The 24,859-nt window shown below is 43.9% G+C and overlaps 1 protein-coding gene across 4 annotated transcripts in view; it reads left to right on the forward strand.

Moving 5' to 3' along the window:
* LOC119466567 (uncharacterized) overlaps window positions 1-24,859 on the forward strand; it is a 293,541-nt gene that overhangs the window by 245,396 nt on the left and 23,286 nt on the right. For all 4 annotated transcript variants that reach the window (XM_037727091.2, XM_049657419.1, XM_049657420.1 and 1 more), the window contains 11 exons: window positions 111-451; window positions 881-1,258; window positions 3,451-3,495; window positions 4,646-4,786; window positions 7,554-7,646; window positions 12,340-12,477; window positions 13,143-13,203; window positions 15,596-15,647; window positions 19,969-20,065; window positions 21,758-21,841; window positions 24,309-24,501. In XM_037727091.2, coding sequence (XP_037583019.1) covers window positions 111-451; window positions 881-1,258; window positions 3,451-3,495; window positions 4,646-4,786; window positions 7,554-7,646; window positions 12,340-12,477; window positions 13,143-13,203; window positions 15,596-15,647; window positions 19,969-20,065; window positions 21,758-21,841; window positions 24,309-24,501 — 1,623 coding nt within the window. The remainder of the gene's footprint in view (window positions 1-110; window positions 452-880; window positions 1,259-3,450; window positions 3,496-4,645; window positions 4,787-7,553; window positions 7,647-12,339; window positions 12,478-13,142; window positions 13,204-15,595; window positions 15,648-19,968; window positions 20,066-21,757; window positions 21,842-24,308; window positions 24,502-24,859) is intronic.

The following is a 24,859-nucleotide window of genomic DNA, read 5'->3' on the forward strand; positions in this document are numbered from 1 at the left end:
AATATTGCATGTAATGGCGGTATTTTTGTTTCAGCTGTGACTATATGACGTGGTTCTGCTGTAGATCCAGTGCAAACATCCTACAGTTTTTGCAACGAATTGAAATGCAGGCGAGCGGAGTCGAATGACTGAGCATGATTCGGGTGTGACTGATGAGCACCACAGCAGTGGCAGTGATGATGACCGGAGGCATGGCAAGCGGTCAGAGGACACCGACAGCGGACTGCACTCACTTCCATGGACACGAGACTGTGACTCTTCCCGTGGGAGTCCAGAGACCAGCCCCGACACCAAGGAACGTCCTGAGATCAAGCACAACATCAAACCTGAACCTAAACCTGAGCCAAAGTTAGAGTCAAAGCCAGAGCCAAGGCAAGCGTCAAGGCATTCGAATGATGTCCCACGAGCTACTGTGTCTATTCAATGCAATGGTCCTGATTCGCTTCGTAATGTAAGTGCATTTAGACCTCCTTTATTTATTTCCACGTAAATAAAAACAAATTATGGAGTTGTGAGTGTGCCTGACCTGCACACTTACAACCTTACTAATTTGCACATGTTAAGATAGAGATCATATTTTTGAGCGATGCATTTCATTATTCCATTCATTTATTATCAGCCATTGTGCCGTGTGGCGAATATCGGAGATCGTGGTGGTGTGACACCTGAACCAATAATGAAAGGTCACCATAATGACATTGTTAATTTCACTAGGACACTGGTTGTAATGTAAGCACACAATTAAGAGAATGTTGACTGTTCTGTCCACCCTAGTGTGTTTAATAACTGCATACCACATGAGCACGTATATGAGGCAGCAAGTGTAAGTTGATGTTCTATCCCTATGCTGAAACAGTCATCCGTGACCATCCTTGTGCAGGTTCTCTCAGCACAACAGAATGACTCATCACCACGAGGCCCCGAGCTTCTCAAAGGTAGCCGACTGGCCGAACTCATCAAGAGCTTCGAGCAAGTCTCAGTCATGACAAATGGCCAGTCACCACTGCCATCACGCGCCACAACTGCCACCACATCTGTAATCTCATCACCCTCGCCTGCCATGACCCCGATGCTGACTGTGACTGCAAGGTCGCGACCTGCTGAAGCTGTCACTACGGTAACAGTGAACCGCGTAACTACAAACAACTCTCCATCATGGACGACCAACGGAGGTACATTGCCTGTCACATCAACACAAGTTGATCCCTCTGTCGATGAAGAGCTGTTGCCGAGGAGTGCGACACTAATGTGGAATCCTGTAAGTGTATTGGTGGTTCATCTTCAAGGGTGTGTTAATCCTTGTGAGTTAGTTATTTAATTCTTCTACTGACTGGGAGACTGAAGGCCTCATTACATAGCAAAAGGGAATATAGTTTTTGTTCACTTGAAAAGCACGCTTTCTTTAGTTTTCCCCTCCAAGTTTATGCCAACTAGTCCAGATGAGCCACTTTGTTGACTTGAGATGTTCTTTTGCTGGGCTAGTTCGACGAGTGCAGCAGTCATGGTCAGTTTGACTTTGCTGCACATTCCACTCGCGTCATTCTTTTTTGAATTGACATTGGGCAAGCACAATTGAATAAAAGCTTGCTATCATGAACGGCAGCTTACGAATGTCCTAAAAAATGAAAGTATACAGTCGCTGTATTTTGCCAACAGTACTAGAATAACAGTGATACTTGAGATGAAACTAAGAACCACACAATCGCCAGTGAAACAAAAGTGGTAGGTGTAATGTTAGAACACAAGAAGACGGTAGTATGGATTAGAGAGCAAACATGGGATGCTATACTTAAAGCTATTCCAAACTGTTTCTATTCCATTCCTGCACAATTGCTAAAACATTTTTGGGGCCAGCCACAGTTTGCCTGTCTGTAACGTGACGTCACGAAAACTGCCGGTTACACACTGATTATACATGTTTAGGCCAAACAAAAGAAAAATAATTATTTCCGATTCCACGCCTTTTTTTCCATCAGCCCTCCACTATCGGTCGAAATTTTTCGGGCTGCTCCCGCTTCGTCTATCTGTCATGCAGCGTCACAAAACTGAGGAAACTCACCACATCAAAGTGACGTATATGCATTAAAGATGCATTATTATGCCGAACAAAAGCGAATTTTTTTCGGAATACCCGAAGAATGCCTTTTTCTAAAAGGAATAGAAGATGGCTGCCTGCTGATCGCTCTGGAACTGGCTACTCGAAGCTTCCATGGAGAATGGATTAATTTGCATATAATAAAAATTTTTGTGTGGCACTGTAACATTGTTGTGCCGTTTTGCCACGTATCCGACATCACTCTGCCAACTCTTTGCTGAGGATCCGTCTTTGCAGCATTTTTAACCTTCCGTTGCACGCCCACGCAGTTTTTGACCAACCACCGCAAACTAAGCAAGGGGAGGTGGGCCAATCGCAGACGCTGGCACCAGCCTCCTCATCCGGTTATCTACTTTCTCTCTGCTATCTCGGCCTCACCTAAACCCTCTCCACTTCTTCATGTTACTCGGCTCTTGTCAGCCAATTAGATAGGAAGAACCTGTCAAGATAGGCAATGGTATTCGCTTTGAAAGCAAAAAAAAGCTGATCTTCTCTAAACAAAGAAAGCAATTGATTGGGTTCTTCAAACAACACTGCGGGTCACCGCCTGATGCATGAGGTTATGTAATATTGACGTCAAGAGATTAGGATAAAAACAGATTGGAATATTTTACGACATAGGGGCTATGTTTAGCATATTCTAGTTTAGATGAAGAGGAAAAGTGCATGTTGACATAATGTGAAGAGCAGATAATTGGCGGTCTATTCTATTCTTTTTTAGAGAATGAGTGCCATGCGAGGTAAAATGCAGTTGAGGACAGCTATTGCAGGCGTAGCTATTGTTTAACAGTCTTTGTCCAACGTACGCTGCGCATGCAGTGGCCAGGGAAATACTGCATGCTCCCTGATTTCGTGCTCCCACTCAAAATGCATTGTTGAACTCGCACTGCGCATGTTACGAGTCAGAGTTTAAAAGACGGTTAGTTGTTCATTTGCAGGATGCATGATGCAAAACAGCAACTAAATACAGGTGAAAGACTGGACAAGAAGGAATAGACAAGAAAACACATTCTGTGAATGCCCATATACAGCTGTCCATAACATTTTGAATGCCAATATACATGCATGAACATGAATGCTGATATACATGCTGGCCACATTACATGTTAACTCATCACATATGCAAACAGCTTTGTACGCAGTCTGGTTGGTAGTTCGGTGCACTGGTGTCGATTCATGGAGTACCTTGTGTTGGTATTGCTTCTTGGATTCAGTATCTGGCTGTTGTGACCATGTTCTGGGCCATATAAGTTTACGTGCCCCCTGTGCAGGACGCGAGAGCTGTGATGCTAAAGCAGTTTATTTTGGCCTAGTGGATCTGGTTCTCATGCTCGATGCCATTTTTTTCTTTCCAGACTGAGCTCCTGAAGGAACTGTACAGAATTGAAATGCCTCAGCAGGTATGCACAGCAATTTTCTTTCTACACCCGAGTTCATGCGGAGAGCCTGCCTTTCTTTGTTTCCTTGTACAGTTACCTGCATTCTTTTTTCTAACACTGTTATAAGATGATACACACTTAAACCTCCTTATGAGACTAGATATAACAAATGAATAGATATAACAAAGTAAATGCAATTCCGTATGAAATCCCCACAGAGATCCATGTATTTAAAACCTCGATTTAACGAAGTAAAATTGTTCTGCCAGTGGATATAACGAACTAGATTTGTCTTTGAAACCAAAAAAAACGACTGTTGTGCACCAAGAATATCGCTTTCTGCCACGTTCCACATTCGTTCGGCGCAGCAGTTAAAAATTCCAGCATCAAATCCAGGTATGCTTGAGTGTAGTGGATCATTCATAGCGCTGCGGTAGAACATTTATGGTTGCATACCACATAATTGATTAGTGTTAAATTACTAATTTCTCTTTTTTTCTCAAAGTGTCAAACATGCACCATCACATTAGAAGATGATTGCATTATATACGTGTAAACAAGGTGCTCATAGCTTGAATGGGTGCAGTGGAAATTAACCCTATCCCTACTGAGGACAAGACAGGCACATTGTTGAAGTTTGTACCGTTCCTACCAAAGACAAGCTGGGCTCATCTAAAGTAACACCTCAAAATACAAGTTCTCTTTTAACGTGGATAGTTTGTTGAGCTTCACTGCATGTTTTTTATTCTTTCTCTCTTCTTTTGTTTTTGTGTGTGTCACGGAAGGTGCTGGTACAAAAAGTATATGTGTATACTATACCAACGAATATACCGAAATCTGGAGGCAGCATGGATTTGTGTTGCCAGCCAGTTTCCCAAGATGGCCTTATGGTCTGGCGATTCTGCTTCTGTTGAGAACTGGTTTCCAATAGTACTGCGAGTGAGCCAACCTTGCGTTCATTTTTTTCTAGATTTTTTCTAGGCTTCTTCTGAAACAGACATTCTCAGAAATATATTATGGCCTTTTCTTTTTGTATGCACTTGTTTAGGTTAATAAAATAAATGAGTATTTATATATAGGCCACTTTTGCAGAAACTGCTCGTAATGAACAGGTGAAACAAATGCAGCGCTGAGTCAAGGTGACTAAATAAACAGCATGCCTATCACCCAGGGTTCACGGGACTGCGGGGCATGCATCAACCGCGAGGGATACCTGGACGTGATGCCTTCAAACCGCAAGAAGGCCACCTACTGGAATCCCTGGAGGCGGCGATACATGCGGCTACAGGACGGCATGCTCTCCTGCCTCGAGGTACGTCTTCCCTTACCACTGTGACTTGCCATGCAAGGTTTCTTCTTTATTTACAATTCGGACCATTGTCACTGCAATTGATGAGAGGTGTACGTAGAACAAGCGAATGCAACACGAAAGCAATTTCCACTGTCTGGTGCGTGAAACACTCACACACATCTGGTCTTTGTTTTGCATGCACGCAAGACTATATTGTAGCGATGCCGGTTTCGGTGCTAATGCCTTTCGGTGCTTCTCGCTGTCGTGAGTGGCCACGTTCGACACTCCACCCAGGGCAGAGCTTCGCTTGACCATTCACGAATGCAAAAAGTACTGGAAAGACATTGCTACAAAATCGAGGCCCATGTCTGTTCACTTGCGCATGTCTATGGCTGACCACAAAATGCAAATTGGTATTATAAGGGCAGCTCTGGGCTTTTTACAAGACACCACAGTGGACACATGGCTTTCGCAATTCTGAGTCGTGGTGAATACACTTCCTTGTACAGTCAACAACAGATTTTCTTGATCCCCAAATTTTCAGACATGCCCGATAATTCGGATGCCTTCGCGGCACCGTCACTTACTGCATAGAGTCGATGTATAAGAACATCTGAAATTTTGAATGCAAAAAACCACCACAGCTGTAGCCACCACCGCGGCAATGCTAGACCTAGCTACTTCGACGTTCCTACCAAGGTTCTTTCTGTTCGGTGTCGTGTTTTTTATTGAAACAATTTGCCGATGTGAGCAATGGCTCACATAGAGGATTACAGACCGACTCCGCCTTTGTAATCCTTGCCAATGTATTGGGAGCTTGGAAAGCACGGCGCGTTGCATAATGCTGATTCCTGAAAGTCAGTTTCGCCTCTATAGTAGTGGTATGCAGCGAAGCATACGCGAAGTATTGCAGTGAAGCATACCATGCAATAGTGGGAAAGGGCAATTGTCACGGGACGCAGTATGTGTTCCTAAATTGTATGCGCTTGCACCTGCAGTTTCCTATCACAGTACGAGCACCAATACGCCTAATAAATGTACTCGCAGGCCTTCAAAGCCATTTCGGGCGTGCCTGTGGCGATTTGAGCCCTTGGGGGCAGTAAAAGGCATACATTCGTTTTTTTTTTTTTTTTTTTCGTGCTGCCAGATTTTTCTGACGTTTTAGTGGCCCTAGGGAGTCCGAAAAATCAGACGTTGACTGTATTCATCATTATCACTCATAACTACCTTTCTTTTTCTTTCCCAGTGCAAAGTAGCAGGCTATAGTGTGGGCCAGCGTTTCTGCCTATCTGTTAATTTGCTCTCTTTCTTTGTTATTAATTTGGCATTCTGGGACCCATTCAGAGAGACAGCTGCATATAATTGAGGATGTTACAGTGTGGTTTTATAGCAAGAGGCAGTAAATACGTAATCACTGATGACAGCTTCTTCCTACCACGTCTTATTCTGCCTATAAATGCTACATGCCGGTAATCGCCATTCAAGCAACATCATCGAACTTCCGTCCTGTGGTGATCTCCTTTCAGATACAGTAGCATTCCATAAGTTTGAGTCCGGTTAGTTCGATTTATAGGTTAATTTGATCCTGACCGAAGGGCCTGGTCGGCGCCCGTACATTTCTATGAGACCAAATGTCCGTTATTTCAATCCCGAAATTAGCCTTCTCTGGATATTCGAACTTGGATGGTCATCACACACGCGCCCGACTCCAATGGTGATCACAGTGGCGAGGCCAATAGTGGCAGCGTGTCTGTCTGTATTGGGGATGCTTAGGCTACTGTGAATGTGTCGAACACACGTCATCTCTCGTTTAAAACACGTATTTTTGGCCTGCCCCAGGAAGATTTTAAAGCAAAAACAGTGGCCTACAATGAGTTATTACAGGATTAACCCAATTCTAATGTGCGCCTTTCTGTCCAAGAAAATTGTCAAGATATTCCTTTCTGTCCAAATAATGCTTGGGCAATGCAGTCCGATACAAAAACAAAACCAAGTTTGCAGCATTCCCATCAGCCTATCATCAAGAGCCAGCCTAACCCACAGGACAGAACAAGTTATCGCATAGCATGACGACTACAATGCACCACTTTCAGTTTTGATTAGAAAGAACATTCAAAAGAAAAGGTAGGTTACATATTTGGCTAGCAGCAACAAGTTGCGTCACATGTTCTTCACGTTCCAGACAACTGTATGCATCACAGGACAAACTAGCGAAGTGGTTTGTCTAGGCCCTTTGCGATTGTTGTGGAATAATTTGATGAACGCAGAATATCAAATGTGCTGGGGACCGTACGATGGACGGCATGTGGTTTTTCATAGACTGCGATAAACTGCTGTCTAAGAGTGCTAACGAATAAACATTAGGTAAATAATTTTCTATTATGTGAAGGTAAATTTTGCTGGTTGCGTAATTTTCTTGCTGCCAGAATCAGAGGCATTTCGTGCTGAAAAATCGGGAGCACATCAATTTCTACTTTTAACTCGTGAAAAGTGGGTGCTCATTAAATTCATGTTCGCATGTCAAGGCAAATACTGCCAAACGAATCAGCTGTATGTTTTGATGTATTTTTTATCTCATTTAATTCGGTCCGCCTGATAATTGGACCAATTTCGTCTGTCCCTTCAGGGCCGAATAAACTGAAGTCGACTGTATTTTGTAGTAGGGGTATAAATTTAACCTGCATATTTTCATACATCTTTGTTCCATGGTCTGCATTTTCTCTCTGCAAGCTGATGTGCAGTCAAATCTGACTTTTCTCTCTCTCTCTGTCTCTCTCTTTGTCACCAGAACGAGAAGTCAACGAAGCCACTGGTGAAGATGCAACTTCTCGGTGGTCAGGTTGACACCCTTGAGAACCACATGATTGGCATCGATGACAAGGTAATCCTTCCTGGTACATTTTCCTGCCTTCCTGGTAAGCCTTCCTGTGCGGCCGCGCGCACCCTATCTTAAAAGCGATCTGTGTTGGGGGCTGAGTCTAGGTGCAACGGCCACTTATACCTTCGTGCATGCTCTGTTTTCATCGCTTAGTTTGCGTTGAAACAATACACAGTACGAAGGTTACTTCGTTTGCTGTTGCTGCCGCGCTTGCTCACGCCAGCGTTTTTACAGCGAGTGTCCACAATCATCGAATGTGATGTGTTCGTGTTTGCGTGTGCGCGCTGACACCATGCTTGATAACCTACACAGTTAGCGAATGTTTGAAACTATATATGGAAAACTACAGTCCCCACTTCATATAGCTGTCTAAGCATTTGCTATCGTAATCGATGGTTTGCCTTTCGGGCGAAACTGCTGCTTTTTTAGAGGTGGCCGCAGAAAAAAAAAATTGGGAAAAAAAGTTTTTTTATTAGGCAAGTAGATGCGGTATTTCTGAAGAACCCCTCTGTAATAATGCCCTGCTGGGCAAATGTACAATCATGAATGAATTTATTTATTTATTTACTTAGTTATTTATCTATTGATTTATATATATATACCGGACCCCGGCCGAAACGTCAGTAAAGTCCTGTTATATGTTTTTTCTATGTGCTTATATTTTTTGAACTAATATATATATATATATATATCTATAGTTTTTTTTTTTTTTTTGCACGGGTGACTGCTGGCTTTAACATAAAGCCTGCAGCAGGAGTGGGCAACAAGTCATACTCATGATAAAAATTTCGAAACTAAGGGGGGATATATCCACTTTCAAAGGTCTAGCACAGCAAGCACCAATATATGTTATACAGTTGACTTCCATTAATTCGACCCTGACGGGTCCAATGAACTGGATCGAATTATCCAGTGGTGCGAATTAAACAAGATGCAGAAAAAACTTCAAATCACACCACGATTCATTTGGCAGTAATTGCCCTGTTCTATTATTATTATTATTCATTATTATTTGATTTGTACACATATACACACAAGGACACAAAGGGATTAAGGAGGGAGCAAGCTGACAACTGCCACCGAGAGGGGCACAACGCCTGCCTACTCCTATAGGAGGAGGGAATATGAGAAATATGAGAAAAGAAAAGAGGAAATAAAGAAATGACGGAGACACAGACAGAACAAAACAAAACAAAATACAAATAACGTCTATAAACGAGAGGCCAAGTCAGTGTCCTTCAGAAAACTTAGCAGGGCTCGATGGGCCTGGTCACGTCTTGCATTCTTCATACAACAATAGGACGCAACACATCAAGGAAAGAATACAGGTGAAAGGAAAGAGCCGCTCTTTCCTTTCACCTGTATTTTTTCCTTGATGTGTTGCGTCCTATCATTGTATGAAGAATGTACCAACTAGCCCAACAACAAGGTTTATCACGTCTTGCAGCGCTCCCCCTTGGAAAAAGGCAATCGTCAGGGGTCGCACATTACAGCCCCATAAGTCTATACTCCTTAATTAGTAATGTGCGCTGCGCAACGAATGCAGGACACTCTAAAACTAGATGTTCAAGTGTCTCACAGGAGTCACAAAACGTACACGATGGGCTGTCCACACGTCCTTGTCGATATAGGCGTTCGCGCACCAACACAGACCCAACCCTTAACTTGTATAACAGTGCTCTAGCACGACGGGGCAAGCCCTGTTCTATCACGACCCTGAATCAAAAGAGTGCCCCCTTTCTATCGGTCCAAAGTAAACAACTAACGGGGAAATGACATCAAAGCTCCTAAACAAAGTAGAAATCTAATGCGTACCTAATTTTCTAGCAATAAAAATGGGCAAGGGTCTAATATGTGTTGTACAGTGATGGCCAATTTCCTTAAGTCAGCTTAGCCGCATGGCGTTTTTTAGCTTCTGCTTTGCTGCAATGCAGCCGTTTTATGCTGCAAAGTAAACAAATGCTGCGAACGTGGTTTTTGTTTTTTCTTTTTTTGGGGAGGGGGGTGGGGGGGAGAAATAATGCATGATAGTTAGCATCGGGTAAATAACATAATACCATGCCATAATCAGACACTGCACGATATCTTTATTACTTGAAACGCTTCCTATGTCGGGCCAAAAATAGGCATTTTCGGTGGGAGATGTCGTCTGTTAAACTCGTTCACTGTCCCCTAAGCTCTGGTGAGACAGGTGCTGACACTAAAGGGTTCACTAGTGGGGCTACCATAGGGATTAGGTGCATTCATGCTGACTGGTCAAATTCGAATTACCTGGTGAAGGGCAACAGTAGGTTTGAAATAATGAAAGCTTGGGCCCACAGAAATGCATGTATGCTTGCTGGGGCCATCGGTCGGGATCAAATTAACCAGAGTCGAATTAACAGAAGTCTAATGTACAGTAGATAAACAGAATGCAAGCATAAAACACAACCCACAGATATTAAAAAGAAAAATCCAGAAGTAAATGAGTGTCATTGGCTCTTAAGAATACTTAAGGAAACACAATTCAGCACATTGGATGTCTTTAGATGTACATGTGCCTTATGCAAGTACTCGTGTTTAGTAATGAGTCTAGCTGTGACACTAATCAGATCATCCGATAAACCTTGTGGTTCTCACCGTCAACACTGATCAAAGGTGTATGTCAGGCAGGGGCCGCTCTAAAGGGAGGGCGAGGGTAATGGCCAACTTCCCTATATTACCTGCTTGCCCCACCCCTGATGTCAAATGTATGTCATCACTTGTCATCAAACTGCAGACTCGTGCCTCACTGTCGGTGTTCAGAAAATGTGATATGCGGCGCTGCTGACAAGTAAAATATCAGTGCCTTCGGCAAGAGATAGCATCTCTTCAACATTACCAGTGCCTCCTGGCTTATTTCATCGAGATAAGCACCTTTCACTGGCCAACAACAGGGCCCCCTAGGCTAAGTAGTCAACTGCATAAACAAAAGTAAATAAGTACAGTTGAGCCTTGTTATAACCAAGTTGGATCCGACACAAAAGTACCTTCATTGTATTCTATATTCATTACAAGCACATATTTGTTACATGCTTACATTGACGAGAAACTTTTGATTTACTTTATTATATGCAATAATTTATTGTATCCTTGTTTGTTATATCGAGGTGTTACTGTAAACAAACAAGAAGTTTGATTTAAAGGAAAAGCTCTTTATTTTAGCTCTACTAAGCCCCACAAGTAAACAGAAACATTTAATGCCTGTGGGATTTGACATGCTACTGTAGTGTAGTCTATAGAGTCCTGGCTTCAGTATTGTTTTCTTATTTGGTTTTGTGTTGATAATGTATTAGTCTTGATGCTTTGTACACATCACAAGAGCGGGACTTTTAGACAATTTTTGTTTACTTAGATGTGGCACTTTGCCTTACCACATTTTATTAAAGCAGAGAAACATTACATTGAAATATTCATGAACTTACAATGAACCTGAACTATTTCGACAACCATTCTGTGAAGAATTGTGCCTGGATTTATAAGACATTTGTATTTCCTTTGAAAATTTGAACATGCTGTGGTTTTGAAATGCTTGCATATGTCACAGAAGCATGGTCTAATCATTTTTCTTTTGCTGTGCTTTGGAAGTAAAATCTACTATGCTGTTTGAAACTACGTGGTAGCATGCATGCAGTCATTCAATAAAATGAACATCCATTTTGCAGCAATGCTATTCTTTCGGCTAGAAGCTCTTGAAAACAAGGATGCAGATGTGCAAGCATAAACTCATATGAGAGACACATAAACACAGACTCATGGCACTCACATACACACAGCTATCTGAAAAACCAAATGTCACAGCGTGCTGAAAATTGCTGGCAATGAATAAGCTGGTCGCTAACAGCTTCGCTGGTTGCGATTCTGTAAGGTCGCACATGTCCGCCAAATTTGTTATTTATTTTTTTCGGAGCACTTGTTTTGCGAGTGTTTCTTCTGCAGAAGGATACCACGTGAATATTTGAGGCTTTGTCATGCTATGCCCAAGGTGCTGTAAGGTCGACTCCCATTATTTAACCCTTGCAGGACCGCAAAATTTGGTCTAATTATGCAAAAGGTCAAATTAACAAACTGCAGCAAAATGATTTAATTCAAATCTTTTGTTGTTGTTGTTGTTGTTGTTGTTGTTGTTGTTGACATAGTCTGCCCTCGTCTAGAGACTACATTAAAATACATTATTACAATAACTATGTATGCACGTCTTCCTCGGTCAGTGGCCCACACAGTGCAGCACATGTTGGCGCTGACATGTACGCGTCAAAAGGGCAGTCGCCCGAGGCACAGTGCAAGTGGTCATCATCACAGCAGGACAAGTTGCTGTCGTCGCCTAGGGAAGCACTAGTGCCGTCTGCTACATTCCTTGTGTTTTCAAGCTTTTAGTGACCGACGTGTGCGCGAGGGGGTGCAGTGGGGGGTCGAATTAAACATAGCGGCATGCTTTGTCATTCGAACTAAATGAGCTTTTCTTCCATGGCAATCCATGATTACTCACTGGGACTTCCTAGTGCGCTCAAATTAAGAGAAAAGTCGAATTAACCGAGGTTGAATCAACAGGAGGCGACTGTACTTGTGTTTCTTGTTTGTATATGCAATGTGCGTTCTTATTTGCCTTTAGTTATGGAGCTCCCGACCAAATAAAGATCTGAACTGAAGAGAAAGTGTGGTGTGGGTCTGTGTGCAGAAGGGTCACTATGTGGCGGTCAAGTGCTCCTCAGAGTCCGAGTGCCGTGCGTGGCTGGAGGCCCTGCAGTCACACTGCCAGCAGGATCCCCAGCGCAGCTTTGTGCAGCCCGTCGAGAGGCCTCTGCCCTGCAACAAGGTTGGTTGTTGCACATTAACCAAGTGTACACGTAACGAGTGCCTGCATAAGGCACGTGTAATTCGATGATCGTGTAGATAACAAGTCTATACGTAGCAGGTGTGTACATAACAAGTCGTGCAACAAGTGTATGCATGTGTGTGTGCGTATATAACAAGTGTGTACAGAATGAGTGCATAAATTAAGTGTACACATGCTGAGCGTGCATGTAATGTGTATGTTGAATGCATAAACGAGTGTGGACACGGACTTGATGAGTATAGAGAGTACACAGTGAGTGTAACATGCCCGTTATAGGTATGTTGGTGAGGCTTTGATTGCAAGGATTGTTGTTGCCTCTGAACAGTGGGCTAGTCTGCCATTCCATGACAGAACAGTTTGCTTTTGTTTCTTTGACTCCTTTTGCTGTTAGCATTGTGAAACTCATTTTCAGTGAATTTATTTATTTTTTTACTCATCAGATTAGACAAATTATGGTTAGACCCTCGCAGTGCTCTAGTTCGTGTGATTTGAAAAGCAGAACCACAATTTGGTCAGACATCAAATAAAACCTTTGAAACCTTTGCTTCACATCTTTAAGCGCTTCAGTGCAAGTCACTTGTGTATAGCTAATCCTTAATTCTCTCTGCTTATAATCCACACCACTTTTTCTCATTTTGTTGCAGCGTGTTGTTATAGTTGACTTGGGTGGATGCTCAGTCCGGGCTGGAGTCCTCATGGAACAACGTGAGTGATGCTACATAATGTATTCGCGCTTCCTTTCGCTGTGTGTAAATATTTAGCTTGCTTTGGAGGCTTATTAAACTCTTAACCAGGGACTGTGCCTTCAGAGATCCATAGCTTAATGCTTTCATTGCCTGAATCGTACATCTCGAGTAGCATGAAATGAACGCAAAATGTGCGCATGCTTCTGTGTCAGTTTTCCCATATGTGTTACTTGAGCAGTGAAGCCTAACTAACCAAGACAACCAGCCATGTATATAGCTCTGTGGCTATGGCATCGCACTGCCGAGCTCGAGGTCGCGAGTTCAATCCCAGCCGCGGTGGCCACATTCTAATAGGAGTGGAATGCAAAAAATTATTGTGTAACGTGCATTGGTTGCGTCTTAAACAACCTCGGGTGGTGAAAATTATTTCGGAGTTCCTCACTACAGCATGCCTCATTATCGAATCATCATTTACGCACGTAAAACCCCAGAATTTAGTTTAATGTTTTTCGAGTAATCAAGATATGCTCTACCACCTTGGTCCTGTCAAAGCATATCTGCTGGGAATGTACAGTGGGGTCTGCCGACAGATGTCCCCTAAAAAGAGAAAGAAATACAAATGTTTTGTGTCACTGTTCTATTAACCATTCCTAAAATGATGTAATGTAGTGTTACTTCATAAACTTCTTGCTCTCACTCAAATCTGTTATAGAAGTCTCGTATCTCTCTACATTTGACAGCTGGTGCTGGTAGTATATTATCATGTCCAGTCACCCAGATTTATTTACTTATTTAAGCGCACTTATTGACACACACTGTTAACCCAATCATGATCCAAAGTAATAGCAGAAAAAACAGCAACCTGTACAATCAAAGTAGTATAAATCAGCACTTAACATTCTTGTAAAAATGCAACACAACTTGTGTATTCTGCTTGTCTTTTTCTTTCCTTATAGATACAGTGGAACCTCGATTATATGTCCCCCAATCATGCGATGACCTGCATTTTACGACGAATTGGTTTGGTCCCGGCAAAACCCCCATAGTAATAATGTATTAAAAACCTCGATTATACGACGCACTTTTACGCCGACCCCGCCTCGTACTCTGGTACCGACTGAGAGAGAGAAATAAGAAAGCCCTAAGCAGACAGGCTGGCACGTGAGCACACTGCTGCCAGCTGATAATGGGTGTGCAATACCGTATTTACCCGAATGTAACGCTACTGCAATTGTAACGCGAGGCGCAACTTTCCAGTCATGCGCAATTAAAAAGAATAAAACCACGTATGTAATGCGAGATGAACGGAAAAAGGAATGGTACCTTTATTCAAGGAATCGCAATTCGGAAACTAGTTCTCTTCACTCGTCATCGTCGTCTGAAGAGGCGACGAAGCTTTCCTTGGGCGGTATTGTCGGGCGATCACTTTCGTAGATAGTTTCACTTTTGCTAAATTTTTCTTGGGCACTGAAAGCGTCTCCAAAAAGTGTTTTGGTGCTGTCCTAAGCTCGCTATCAGCACCAAGAGAGCTTTCGGCCATATACTTAGAGGGGTTCGGTGCCGGGACAAGCAGAGTCTCATGAAAGCGAAACTATCTCCAAGAGTTATCTCCTGAGAATCAAGTCATCTTCCATGCCGTCGAGCTTGTTCAGGGTCAGTACGAGGCCACTTTAGTTTCACAGAGCCTTTCCGACTGGCCATGCATTTAAAGAGGGTCTGCCGCTGGTCCTGCCATCTGCAAATCGTTGACGTCTAGCTCCTCGGCCATTAAAATTTCTCATCTCTAGAAGCGGCCGTCATACTGAATGCGCTAGGTCACCAAAACATCTCGAATGAACGGAGTCGAACCACAAAAGCCCGTAGGTTATTGCAGTATCATAACCAGTCAGAAGCACAGCAAAAACAGCGTCTATTCCAAACAAAAAGAAGTTCTGACTTCGGTCGACTTGTCTATGTATTGGATTGAGATGTAAGGTTACAGGTTGCCAAGGTAACACTAAAAATTGCAGGATTTGGGATATTTGTTCTAAAATGTTCAATTTTGCTGCTACTCGAATGTAACGTGAGATTTGAGTTCAAGCAACGAAACTCGTGAAAAAGACCTTGCCTTACAGTCAAATAAATACGGTACTTTCTTAAAATAATTTAATCTACCTTCCTTGGAGCAGTGGAGGTTCGTGCCGCGGGCTTATTCAGGCGGTATGTACCGTTCTTTTCTTGGGGGGGGCAAGACTTAGTGTCACTGCCTCGATTCTTAGTTTTGTTATTATACGATGCCCCGATTATATGACGGTCTTGCGTGGTCCCCTCAAAGTCGTATAATCGCAGTTCCACTGTATTGAGCTGGTGCCCCCTCTCATGACCCGATGTTGCTCGTGTGGCCTTTACTCATGTTGACCCTGTCTTTGCAGCTGCTCTACCAACGGTCTACTTCCCGTCAGTCTGCAGCACAGACCGAAATACGTGAGTAGTGGTCTGGCAAATTGGATGGGACGTAAGGATGTGCAAGGGCAGGTAATTGGGGGAGCCACCTACCTGCTTGTGCCCATTTATTTTTCAATGTTTTCTGCCCTTTCAGTTGTCTTTTAATTCAGCCTCACACTACCATCTATTACTCCTGGTTAAATCACTTGATAGAGCAACTGCCCCAAAAATGCAGTTCCTAGCAAAAATCCTAATATAAAACCTAATAGCTTATTAGATTATTCAAACTTTGATGGGTGTATTAGCCGAATTGGGCTAGATCAATAAAGCCTGTGTTAATCAAGCAGGCCTGTTAGTTTTGGCTATAATTATATTATAGTATATTAAATTAGGAAACTAGTCGACATACAGGCACGCTGGTAACTACAGAACCTGTGCTCATAGCATGTCACAGAGGTACATATGTACTATCGACCAAAAAAGTTTACGGACCACGGGATCTCAGAAAACGCTAAATATCCAAGCAGCCTTTAAAAGTAGCCAGTAAAACCATATATCACAGTGTTGTTCGCATATACCAGTAAAGGCTAGAAATGGGAAGCATGAATCAGGTCATGAAATGGCTGCAATATAAAGAGAGAGAGTACAGAGAGATTATATATATTTTCATGACAAATGCTAGATCCCAGCCAAAGCATTGGAAGAAATGAATGTTTCACACATTCATTCATTCCTTGTATATAATGCAAACCCCCAACAACAGTCATTTTTACGAAAATGTTTATATATAATACGCACGTCTTATAAAAGGTACATCAGAATGCCCTTTTTTACACAGAAGAAGCCGTCTTGTCACCAGTAGAAGCACCTGTCTAGCCAAGTGGACATCATCTGCTTGTCTGTCCAGCCATTTGCATTAGTCTCTATTATAACTCCTGGTGGAAAGGTCTCCTTGGGCATCGTCTTTCTCTTAAAATTACTCATGGTTGGAAGCTTTGATCTGTCAAAACAACAGGAAAGCACATCTGTGAAGTGGGATTAGGGCAAATTTCATACACAAGACACACCGCCAAAAATGTCAGAAAAAAAAAAAAACGTCTTACACAGAGAAAAATACGGCATATATTTTAATCTACTAATTGTAGCTAGAGAGTTCGCAAGGAGTATCCACTTGGAACGAATTCTCTGGGCTCCACCAGTTTCAAGATATTAATTTGCAATGTTTCCAATGAACTGCATGTGTGTGCCAGTTACTTTTGTGCGTCAATGCATAAAACAGCGGTTTCATTAAAAAAAAAAAAGAAAAAAAGAAGATAACATCACGTTGTTGGTTCGGTTGGTCTTGTCAACCCGGACGAACATTGTATCGATATTGGCGGACCCGTCCGATGCGGCGCTGTTCTGCGAATTGCGACGTTCAGGCACTGTGTGCACTCCCTGCATCAGGCTGACGTCGGGTACCTCTTGTAGACCGCTACCGTGTCAGCTGGGGCAAGCCCATTCATGGCGCATTCGGTGCTCTTGTTGCACCGAAAACGAAGTGAAACACTGACTTGGGCAGCATCGAGCACAAGGGGCTCAGCACCGAATACAGTATAGACCACTTATAACGTAACTGCTTACAGTGGAACCTCGATGATACGATCACGGCTAATACGAATTTCCGGATGATACGAATTTTTCTGCGGTCCCGGCCGAGCCCCATTACTTTGCAACGTGCTAGAAAATGGTTGTTACAAATCGATTTTCGACCCACGTCGGTTGACACGAATAAATGCCGCCCCACCGACGGCCGCGAAAGAGAACAGCGCACAGTCACGCGCTTTCTCCCCTTCTCTTTTGGTGCGGAGGCGCGGACGCGACGCCGGACAGCGCGGAGGCCACGAATGGGCGCGAAGAGTTCGAAGCGGTGGCGCTTTTGTTGCTTTTGTGCTTTTCCTCCTTTTCCGCGTGCCATCGGGCGGAGTGGCTGCCGTGCTTCGGGCCGCGTTCTTTTTTGCGCCATTTTGCCTAGTCGCTGCGAGCTATGTCTACCGAGATACGATCTCAGCTGATTCACGCGGCCGTACGCCGAGGCGCATCTTCCGTCGGCTGCGTTATCGGTGCCGATGGCACAGGGCGATTGTGGGTTTCGCTGCTGGAGTCACACGGTGCAAGATGGAGCGGCACGTAATCCACGGCGCAAGGTTGCGCTCGTTCAGTCGGGTGCTCCTCCGCTTCTCCCACTAATCGCCGTATTTTTCTTGCCGTAGGAGCGCTTCCGTATTCCGAAGGCGTGCTTCGTCCAAAGTTTATTCGCCAACGAGCGACGATCCATCACTAACCTGGGAGTTCTCAGTAATCCGAATTCTGTATGTCAAGTGAAGACGCCGGCGTGGTTTACGAAGCAGACAACTGCAGACAACTACGAAATACCGGTTGTAATGTGGCTTCCGTGGGAAAATCGCGCCTACAAGGGCGGTAGCGAGCATGCTTCTCAACGAGGTGTGCCCACCGAGGGGAGAGGAGATCAACGAGGGCAATGCAGAGGAGGAGCATGACACGTGGAGCATGAGTCCAAGGGCGATAAAATCGTCGTCGCGCGCCGTATGTGCGAGTGAAAGCGCGCAGGGGACGCGCCCCTCCACGGAGAGCGAACGCACAGCGGAGAGAAAACGCGACTTCTATCGCACGAAAGGCCGTGGGGGTATGGGAGAGAGGGGGGGAGGGGGGCGACGCTTTGCTGCGGCACCAGATGCGTATCTTGCAACCGGGCGCAAGGGGAACTGGTGATGCAATCTCCCACGCGAAAGGAGCAAAGCGGGAAGGTAGCACGGAAGGGAGGGAGGAGCGGGGGGGGGGCAACTTCTAAGCTTCTACTCTGCCAACAAATGCGTCCGTGCCTGTGCCAGCTGTCAGTGTTGTTGGGCGCACCGTATCTTGAAAGCGATCTCCATACGGCTCTGACCTTTGTATGCGCTGTGCTTACGCCGCTCAGTTTCCGTTGAAGCGATAGACCGCACAAACCTTCGCTCGCTGCCGTGGCCGCGTTTCTCCACACCCACGTTTTGACAGTGGTTGTCTGTGGTCATCGAATCTATTCATATTTGCTTGTGCATGTTGATACCACGTTTGTTAATTCAGTTAGTAAGCGTATGTGCCAAGTTTATGCAGCCGATAAAACTACTATCCCTACTAATTCTCTCTACTACTTCTACTCTCTACTAATTCTGCTCTCTACTAATTTGTTATCACAATTGATGCTTCGCCTTTCGGGCGAAACTGAGGCATTTTTAAAAATTATTACTTTGTCTGCTTCATGCGAATATCGTGGGTACTTGGACATTAACCTTTCAACGTTCGTAAATTTAAACGGATGCAAAACTCCCAGTCGCACGCTTCGATTCTCGGATACGCACGGCTGCTTGGTCTACATGTTTTGCATACGTGCAGGGCTTGAAAATCGTTGTTTTGGTTATAGTGCGGTACCGCTTATAGTGCAGATATTCACGACTCCGGTGACTTACGTTATAAGCGGTCTACACTGTATATTGAATAGTTGATATTCAACTCGCAACTTGAATTATGCGAGCATTCACGCACTCTTAGTTTTAAGCTTTTTACATGATGTTGATACATTGCTAATTATCAGCCCAAGAGATTCGAAGCACATCCTCTCACTGGAGGTCACTGTTGCAGCAGGAGCATTTTGTATAGCACGTGCCTCTTGGCCCTTGCGTTCTACGGTCTTGGTGAGGCAGTAGCGCTACTGGCACTGACACATTTTAATATCATACCTTTGTAGCACATATTTTACGTTAATAGCACACTTCACAAGCCATTGCCATAACTATAACACACATATTTTTTACCCATTTTTTTGGTGAATGCTTTTTAAATTTAAACCTCTTTCCAGCTATATTACATCTACCCTTTGCATTTCATTGTTCCATTGAAAACTCATGCTTGACACTCTTTGGTCCTCGTGGCACTAAAGCCTACACATCAATCTTTCAATAAAGTTTTATTTTAAAAACTTTTTTACGTTCTTGTAGAACACAAAGGTTCGCTAGAGATGGATACTTGAAGTGATCAAGAGTTGTCGAACAAGAGCTGTCTCTTTAGCCAACGTTTCGATGAGGGGACTTGTGTTCATCAGGGCAGCAACTGCTTTCAGTCAGGTCATTGCCCTGACAAAGATTGTCGAAATGTTGGCTTCAGCTACACCTCTTGTTCGAGGTGTAGCTGAATTCAGCAAACAACAATGTTTGCTGAATTAAAATTTTACTCCAGTCTGTGCAGCTTTCTTTGACATTCTGTAGACTTTAGATGTGTAGCATGAGCTGTTTGTGCAATACAATTTGTTTTTATATTGTTACAGAGGCAAGCGCTACTTTGGCCTCGACGCTGTCCAGCCAGAGGTGCGCAGGAATTCACAGCTCAGCTTCCCCATCCTCCCATCGGCCAAAATTTCCAAGGTGGGTCGCTGCACCGTGGCTTTTACAGTGAAAAAGAGCAGTTTTTGTCTAGGAATACGAAGATTGCTTTCAGTAACAGCACTGACAGCACCAGCAGATTAGCTGGTACAAAGCTATTAAGTATTAGTTATGTAAAGCTAGCATCACAGTGGAAAGAATTAAAAAAAAACATTGCATATGTATGCCAATCGAAGCAACCTATACATCACAGACAGTGAAGTTCTTAAACAAGTTAGCTTCCAAATGTTGCTTCCAGCACACTAGTGGAAATGAAAGCAGAGAGAAAGGCACTGATCCGTCCGATAACTACATCTAACTTCGTTTGTGCTTGAAGTCAGTGAAAAAATATTGCTGCAGTAGATTTGCGAAGCAACGTAATTCAATAGTCATGTCCTTCTATGCTTAGTTAGAAAAGTGTTTCAGGGCCCCTTTAGCTGGGAGCCAGACACACTAAACACCCAGCTATCCGCTGAGCTTGGGAGTTTGTATGGGTTGCATTGTAGACTTGGAAAACGGTGCCTATGCAGCATATATCATGCTGCATAGGCATATATGCAGCATATATCATGCTGCATAGCCTGTACTGCCTGAAACATGTAAAAATCAGTTTCTTGTGCACGATGAAGAAGCTCACGGAGAAGGAAGTGGAGTAGTATAGATTGGAAGGGGGGGTGTCAGCATGATACACGACTTTTGCCTCTTGAGATACGATTCTCAGTCTCTTTAATGGATGACTGTTGAAGAATTCTGAGCATTGATAAACCTTAAAAAAAGAATTCATTCCGGCATGAGCTTCGTTATTTGAGGGTAACAGGAAGACAATGTGACACAAAAAAAACACTTGAGCCTCATAACAATGAAGTTGCATCTGATGCAAAGATACCTTCATTATATCTTATATTTTTTTAAATACTGATGTTAGTGGGAAACGGTTTATATTTCATTACATCTGGTAATTTGTTATATCGAGATTTCACTATATGTGCATCTTTCAAGAGCTCATTTATACAGGTGTTCGAATAGTGAAATTTCCGAATACAATAGAAAAACTACCTTCGAATATCGAATCGAGTATACTGTTATTTTATTTCTAGCACACTGAAATATAAAGTTTGCATGAAGTCTTCTTGGCAAAAAAGAGTTCATTCGAGGAGAGAAGTGTGATGCCACAGTGCTGTGTGTTGTTTGAAAGTGATGGAAACGGGTTGCGAATGACCAAATAATACATTGCTTTGCCTAAATTGAGACAACAAATTTGCATATATACACCAACTAATTGCGAGGAATTCATAATAAATTTGTGAAAATTATTGAGCAGAGTTTATCTGCCCCATGTATTCGCTCAGCAAGTGGTGTCCCTCTGCAGCAGAATCATTTGGAACTGTCCTCACTTCCATCGTCCCTCTTACACATTCAAAAGAAACGAATATTTGACAATTTCGAATAGTCAGTTAACAAATCGAATTACAAAGACTATTTGATCTGTATTCGAAATGCAGAATATTTGCACACCCCTACTGATTTACTACTGGGGCTAACCAGAAGCACATGATGGCCGAGAGAATGCATTGTTTGTTCACTTGTAAATTGTTGAGCAGGTGTGTGCGTTGTGAGATCTGTCTCTCTCTCTCTTTTATTTTTATTATTATTATTATTAGTTAATAGCCCCTTGTCACTCTCCATTTATTTCAGTACACGATAGACGTGGATGGACTTCCTGAGCTTATGAACAAGATCTTCCGGGACCTGGGCATCACGAATCCTTCCGAGTACAAAGTGAGTGCCCAAAGATAAGCTTGTTGTTCGCTTACTGCAAGGTGGCATGAAGAGTATCTAGCTGACACAAAGACTAGTCATTTTTAAGAAAAAGTGCAACATTGAGGAAGTTTCGAAAACATTCAAAGAAGCCCTTCAACAACCTTGAGGCATGGTGCGGGTATGTCAAATATTAAAGCACAATATGGCATTAGTATTTTCTTGCAGAAAGTTTTTTTTTTTCTTGCGTGTATTGGTAGAGGTATTATCGATCACATGAATTGGGCCAGCCATGCCTTTGCAAACTTTGCCTCCTTTTCGTTGTCCCTACTGCAGCTGAAAGCTTTGATGCTATGGGGACATGGTCTGCGATTTGCCACTTGTTGATGTGGTTGAGCTTCGGTGTCAGCATAATGGTACAGTACTGTTCCCTGTCACCAGGTGATACTACCAGTGTACCAGTGGTTGCACCATCAGAGTTCTCCATTTTGTTTTGTCAGGCTTTGCTTAGAGCACATGATTACTGTCACTAAACATGGAGGCTCTGACTCACCTATTCCCAAATTTTACCTGTGTCTTACTTAACCATGAAAGAAAACAGCCCACTGAAACCCATGCGAAAATTCCTGCCGTTAACCCGGCACTCCCAAGGCTACTTGTTTTCTCTTTTCAGCGCATTCCCTGCTAGAACTTTAGAACCTCGAATTAATGAAATTTGCAATTTAATAAAGTTTTTCACTGCAAGTACAACTTCTTTATAACGAGGTTAGACTGTATTGGGTACAGTGCAATTGAGCCTCGTCACAACGCAGTCGAATTCAACAAAAAAATACAGTGGAATCTCAATGATACGATCACGGCTAATACAAATTTCCGGATGATGCGAATTTTTCTGAGGTCCCGGCCGAGCCCCATTACTTTGCAACGTGCTAGAGAACGGTTGTTGCGAATCGATTTTCGACCCGCGTCGGTTGATACGAATAAACGCCTCCCCACCGACGGCCACGAAAGAGAACAACGCGCAGTCACGCGCGTTTTCTCTTTCTCTTTTGGTGCGGAGGCGCGGACGCGGCGCTGGACAGTGCAGAAGCCGCTACTAGGCACGAAGAGTTTGAAGCGGTGGCGCTTTTGTTGCTTTTGTGCTTTTCTTTTTGTCTCTTCGCTCGCTGCGGCGGCTGCGCTTCCCCACGCGCGGCCGCCGCAGCGAGCGAAGGTTCGTGCGGTCTATTGCTTCAACGGAAACTGAGCGGCGTAAGCACAGCGCATACAAAGGTCAGAGCCGTGTGGAGATCGCTTTCAAGATACGGTGTGCGACATCACCGACAGCCGGCACAAGCGCAAAGTACAAGAACGCATTTGTTGGCAGAGTAGGAGCCGCCGCCCCCCCCCCCCCCCCCCCTTCCCGCGCTACCTTTCCGCTTTGCTCCTTTCGCGTGGGGAGATTGCGTCGCCAGTTACCCTTGCGCTCGGTTGCAAGATACGCATTTGGCGGCGCCGCACAGCGTCGCCCCCCCCCCCCCCCCCTCCCTCCCATACCTCCACGGCATTTTGCGCAACGGAAGTCGCGTTTGCTCTCCGCTGTGCGTTCGCTGTACGTGGATACGCACGCTTTCACGCTTTCACTCGCACATACGGCGCGCGGTGACGACTTTATCGCCCTTGGACTCGTGCTCCATGTCTCATGCTCCTCCTCCGCATCGCCCTCGTTGATCTCCTCTCCCATCGGTGGGCGCACCTCGTGCTCGCTGCCGCCCTTGTCGGCGACATTTTCCCGCGGAAGCCGCAATTTCGTCTTACGCGGCTGCACTGTAAGCGGTATGCTTATACATGGAGTTCTATGGCAGGGTAAACGGGAGTCGGAAAAGGCCGTGTTGTAGCCAGTTCTGCACTATAAACGGTTATGTTATAAGTGGTCTACACAGTAAATGCTTTTTACGTACGTGTGCCTGAGTGAGTTCACCTCTCGACTCTTTAATTTAGCTAGTTTTAATTGTGTTTCGATGATACGAATTTCGGCTAATACGAATTTTTTTCGTGACCCCGTGAGATTCGTATCATCAAGATTCCACTCTACCTTCATTATATTCTAGATTTATTTTAAGTGTACATTTGTTACATGCCGGTATTGGTGAGAAAGATTCTAGGTTTACTCCATTGTATTGGATAATTCCTTATATCGCTCTTGTTCTGCAGTCAAGCCTCAATATGGAAAACATGAATATAACTAACTATAACGATGTGTTTCTCATCAATATCATCATGTAAGGAATTTATGTTTATAATCAATGTTGAATATAACAAAGGTATTTTCATGTCAGATGGAACTTCGTTACAACAGCTGTAGTGTTACGTAAAATATGAGTGCATTGTGTTGTGCTTAAACTGCAATAGAAAGCAGGGGGATTCAGCTGTGTCGCGTGAAAGAAAACATTTTTCTACTGTCTACCAGCGATGCCGGGACCTGGAACATATTCGCTCCCATTCGCAGGTGCAGCTCTGTGTTCCACGTAGCCTCAGCCTGCAGACTCAGGCAGCCCTCGCTGAGGCCCTTCTCTCTCGTGTGGGTGTCGGTGCCCTGAGTGTCACCCACCAAGCCATCTGTGCTCTGTATGCCTACAACACCACATCAGGCGTGGTCGTTGATCTGGGAGCGCGCATCGATATCCTGCCAATAGCAGATGGTTGGTGTTTCCTCCTCCTCGTTCTTGAATCATCAAGGTATATTGCTTTGCATTGCTTGTTTGCCACTCATCTTTATTTTGAGTACCCTGATGAGTGGAAAGGTATGCGTTATGTCACCCCGTTAGTACCCATTATAAGTCAACATGCCGCAGTGACCGAGTGGACTGGCATGTTGCTGAGCTTTAGGTCATGGTCTTGGCTTGTAGTTGGCAGTAGCGTTCTGGTGGGGGTGTATCAAAATCAATGGTTTGACATCATCTTGTCTGGTTGGGTACTATAAATATATATATATATATATATATATATATATATCAGGTTTTCTGGCCGCTTGTGGAATAAAGTGGAGGTAGGTGCCTC

This window comes from Dermacentor silvarum, chromosome 10, assembly GCF_013339745.2.
Source record: "Dermacentor silvarum isolate Dsil-2018 chromosome 10, BIME_Dsil_1.4, whole genome shotgun sequence".
Taxonomy (NCBI): domain Eukaryota; kingdom Metazoa; phylum Arthropoda; class Arachnida; order Ixodida; family Ixodidae; genus Dermacentor; species Dermacentor silvarum.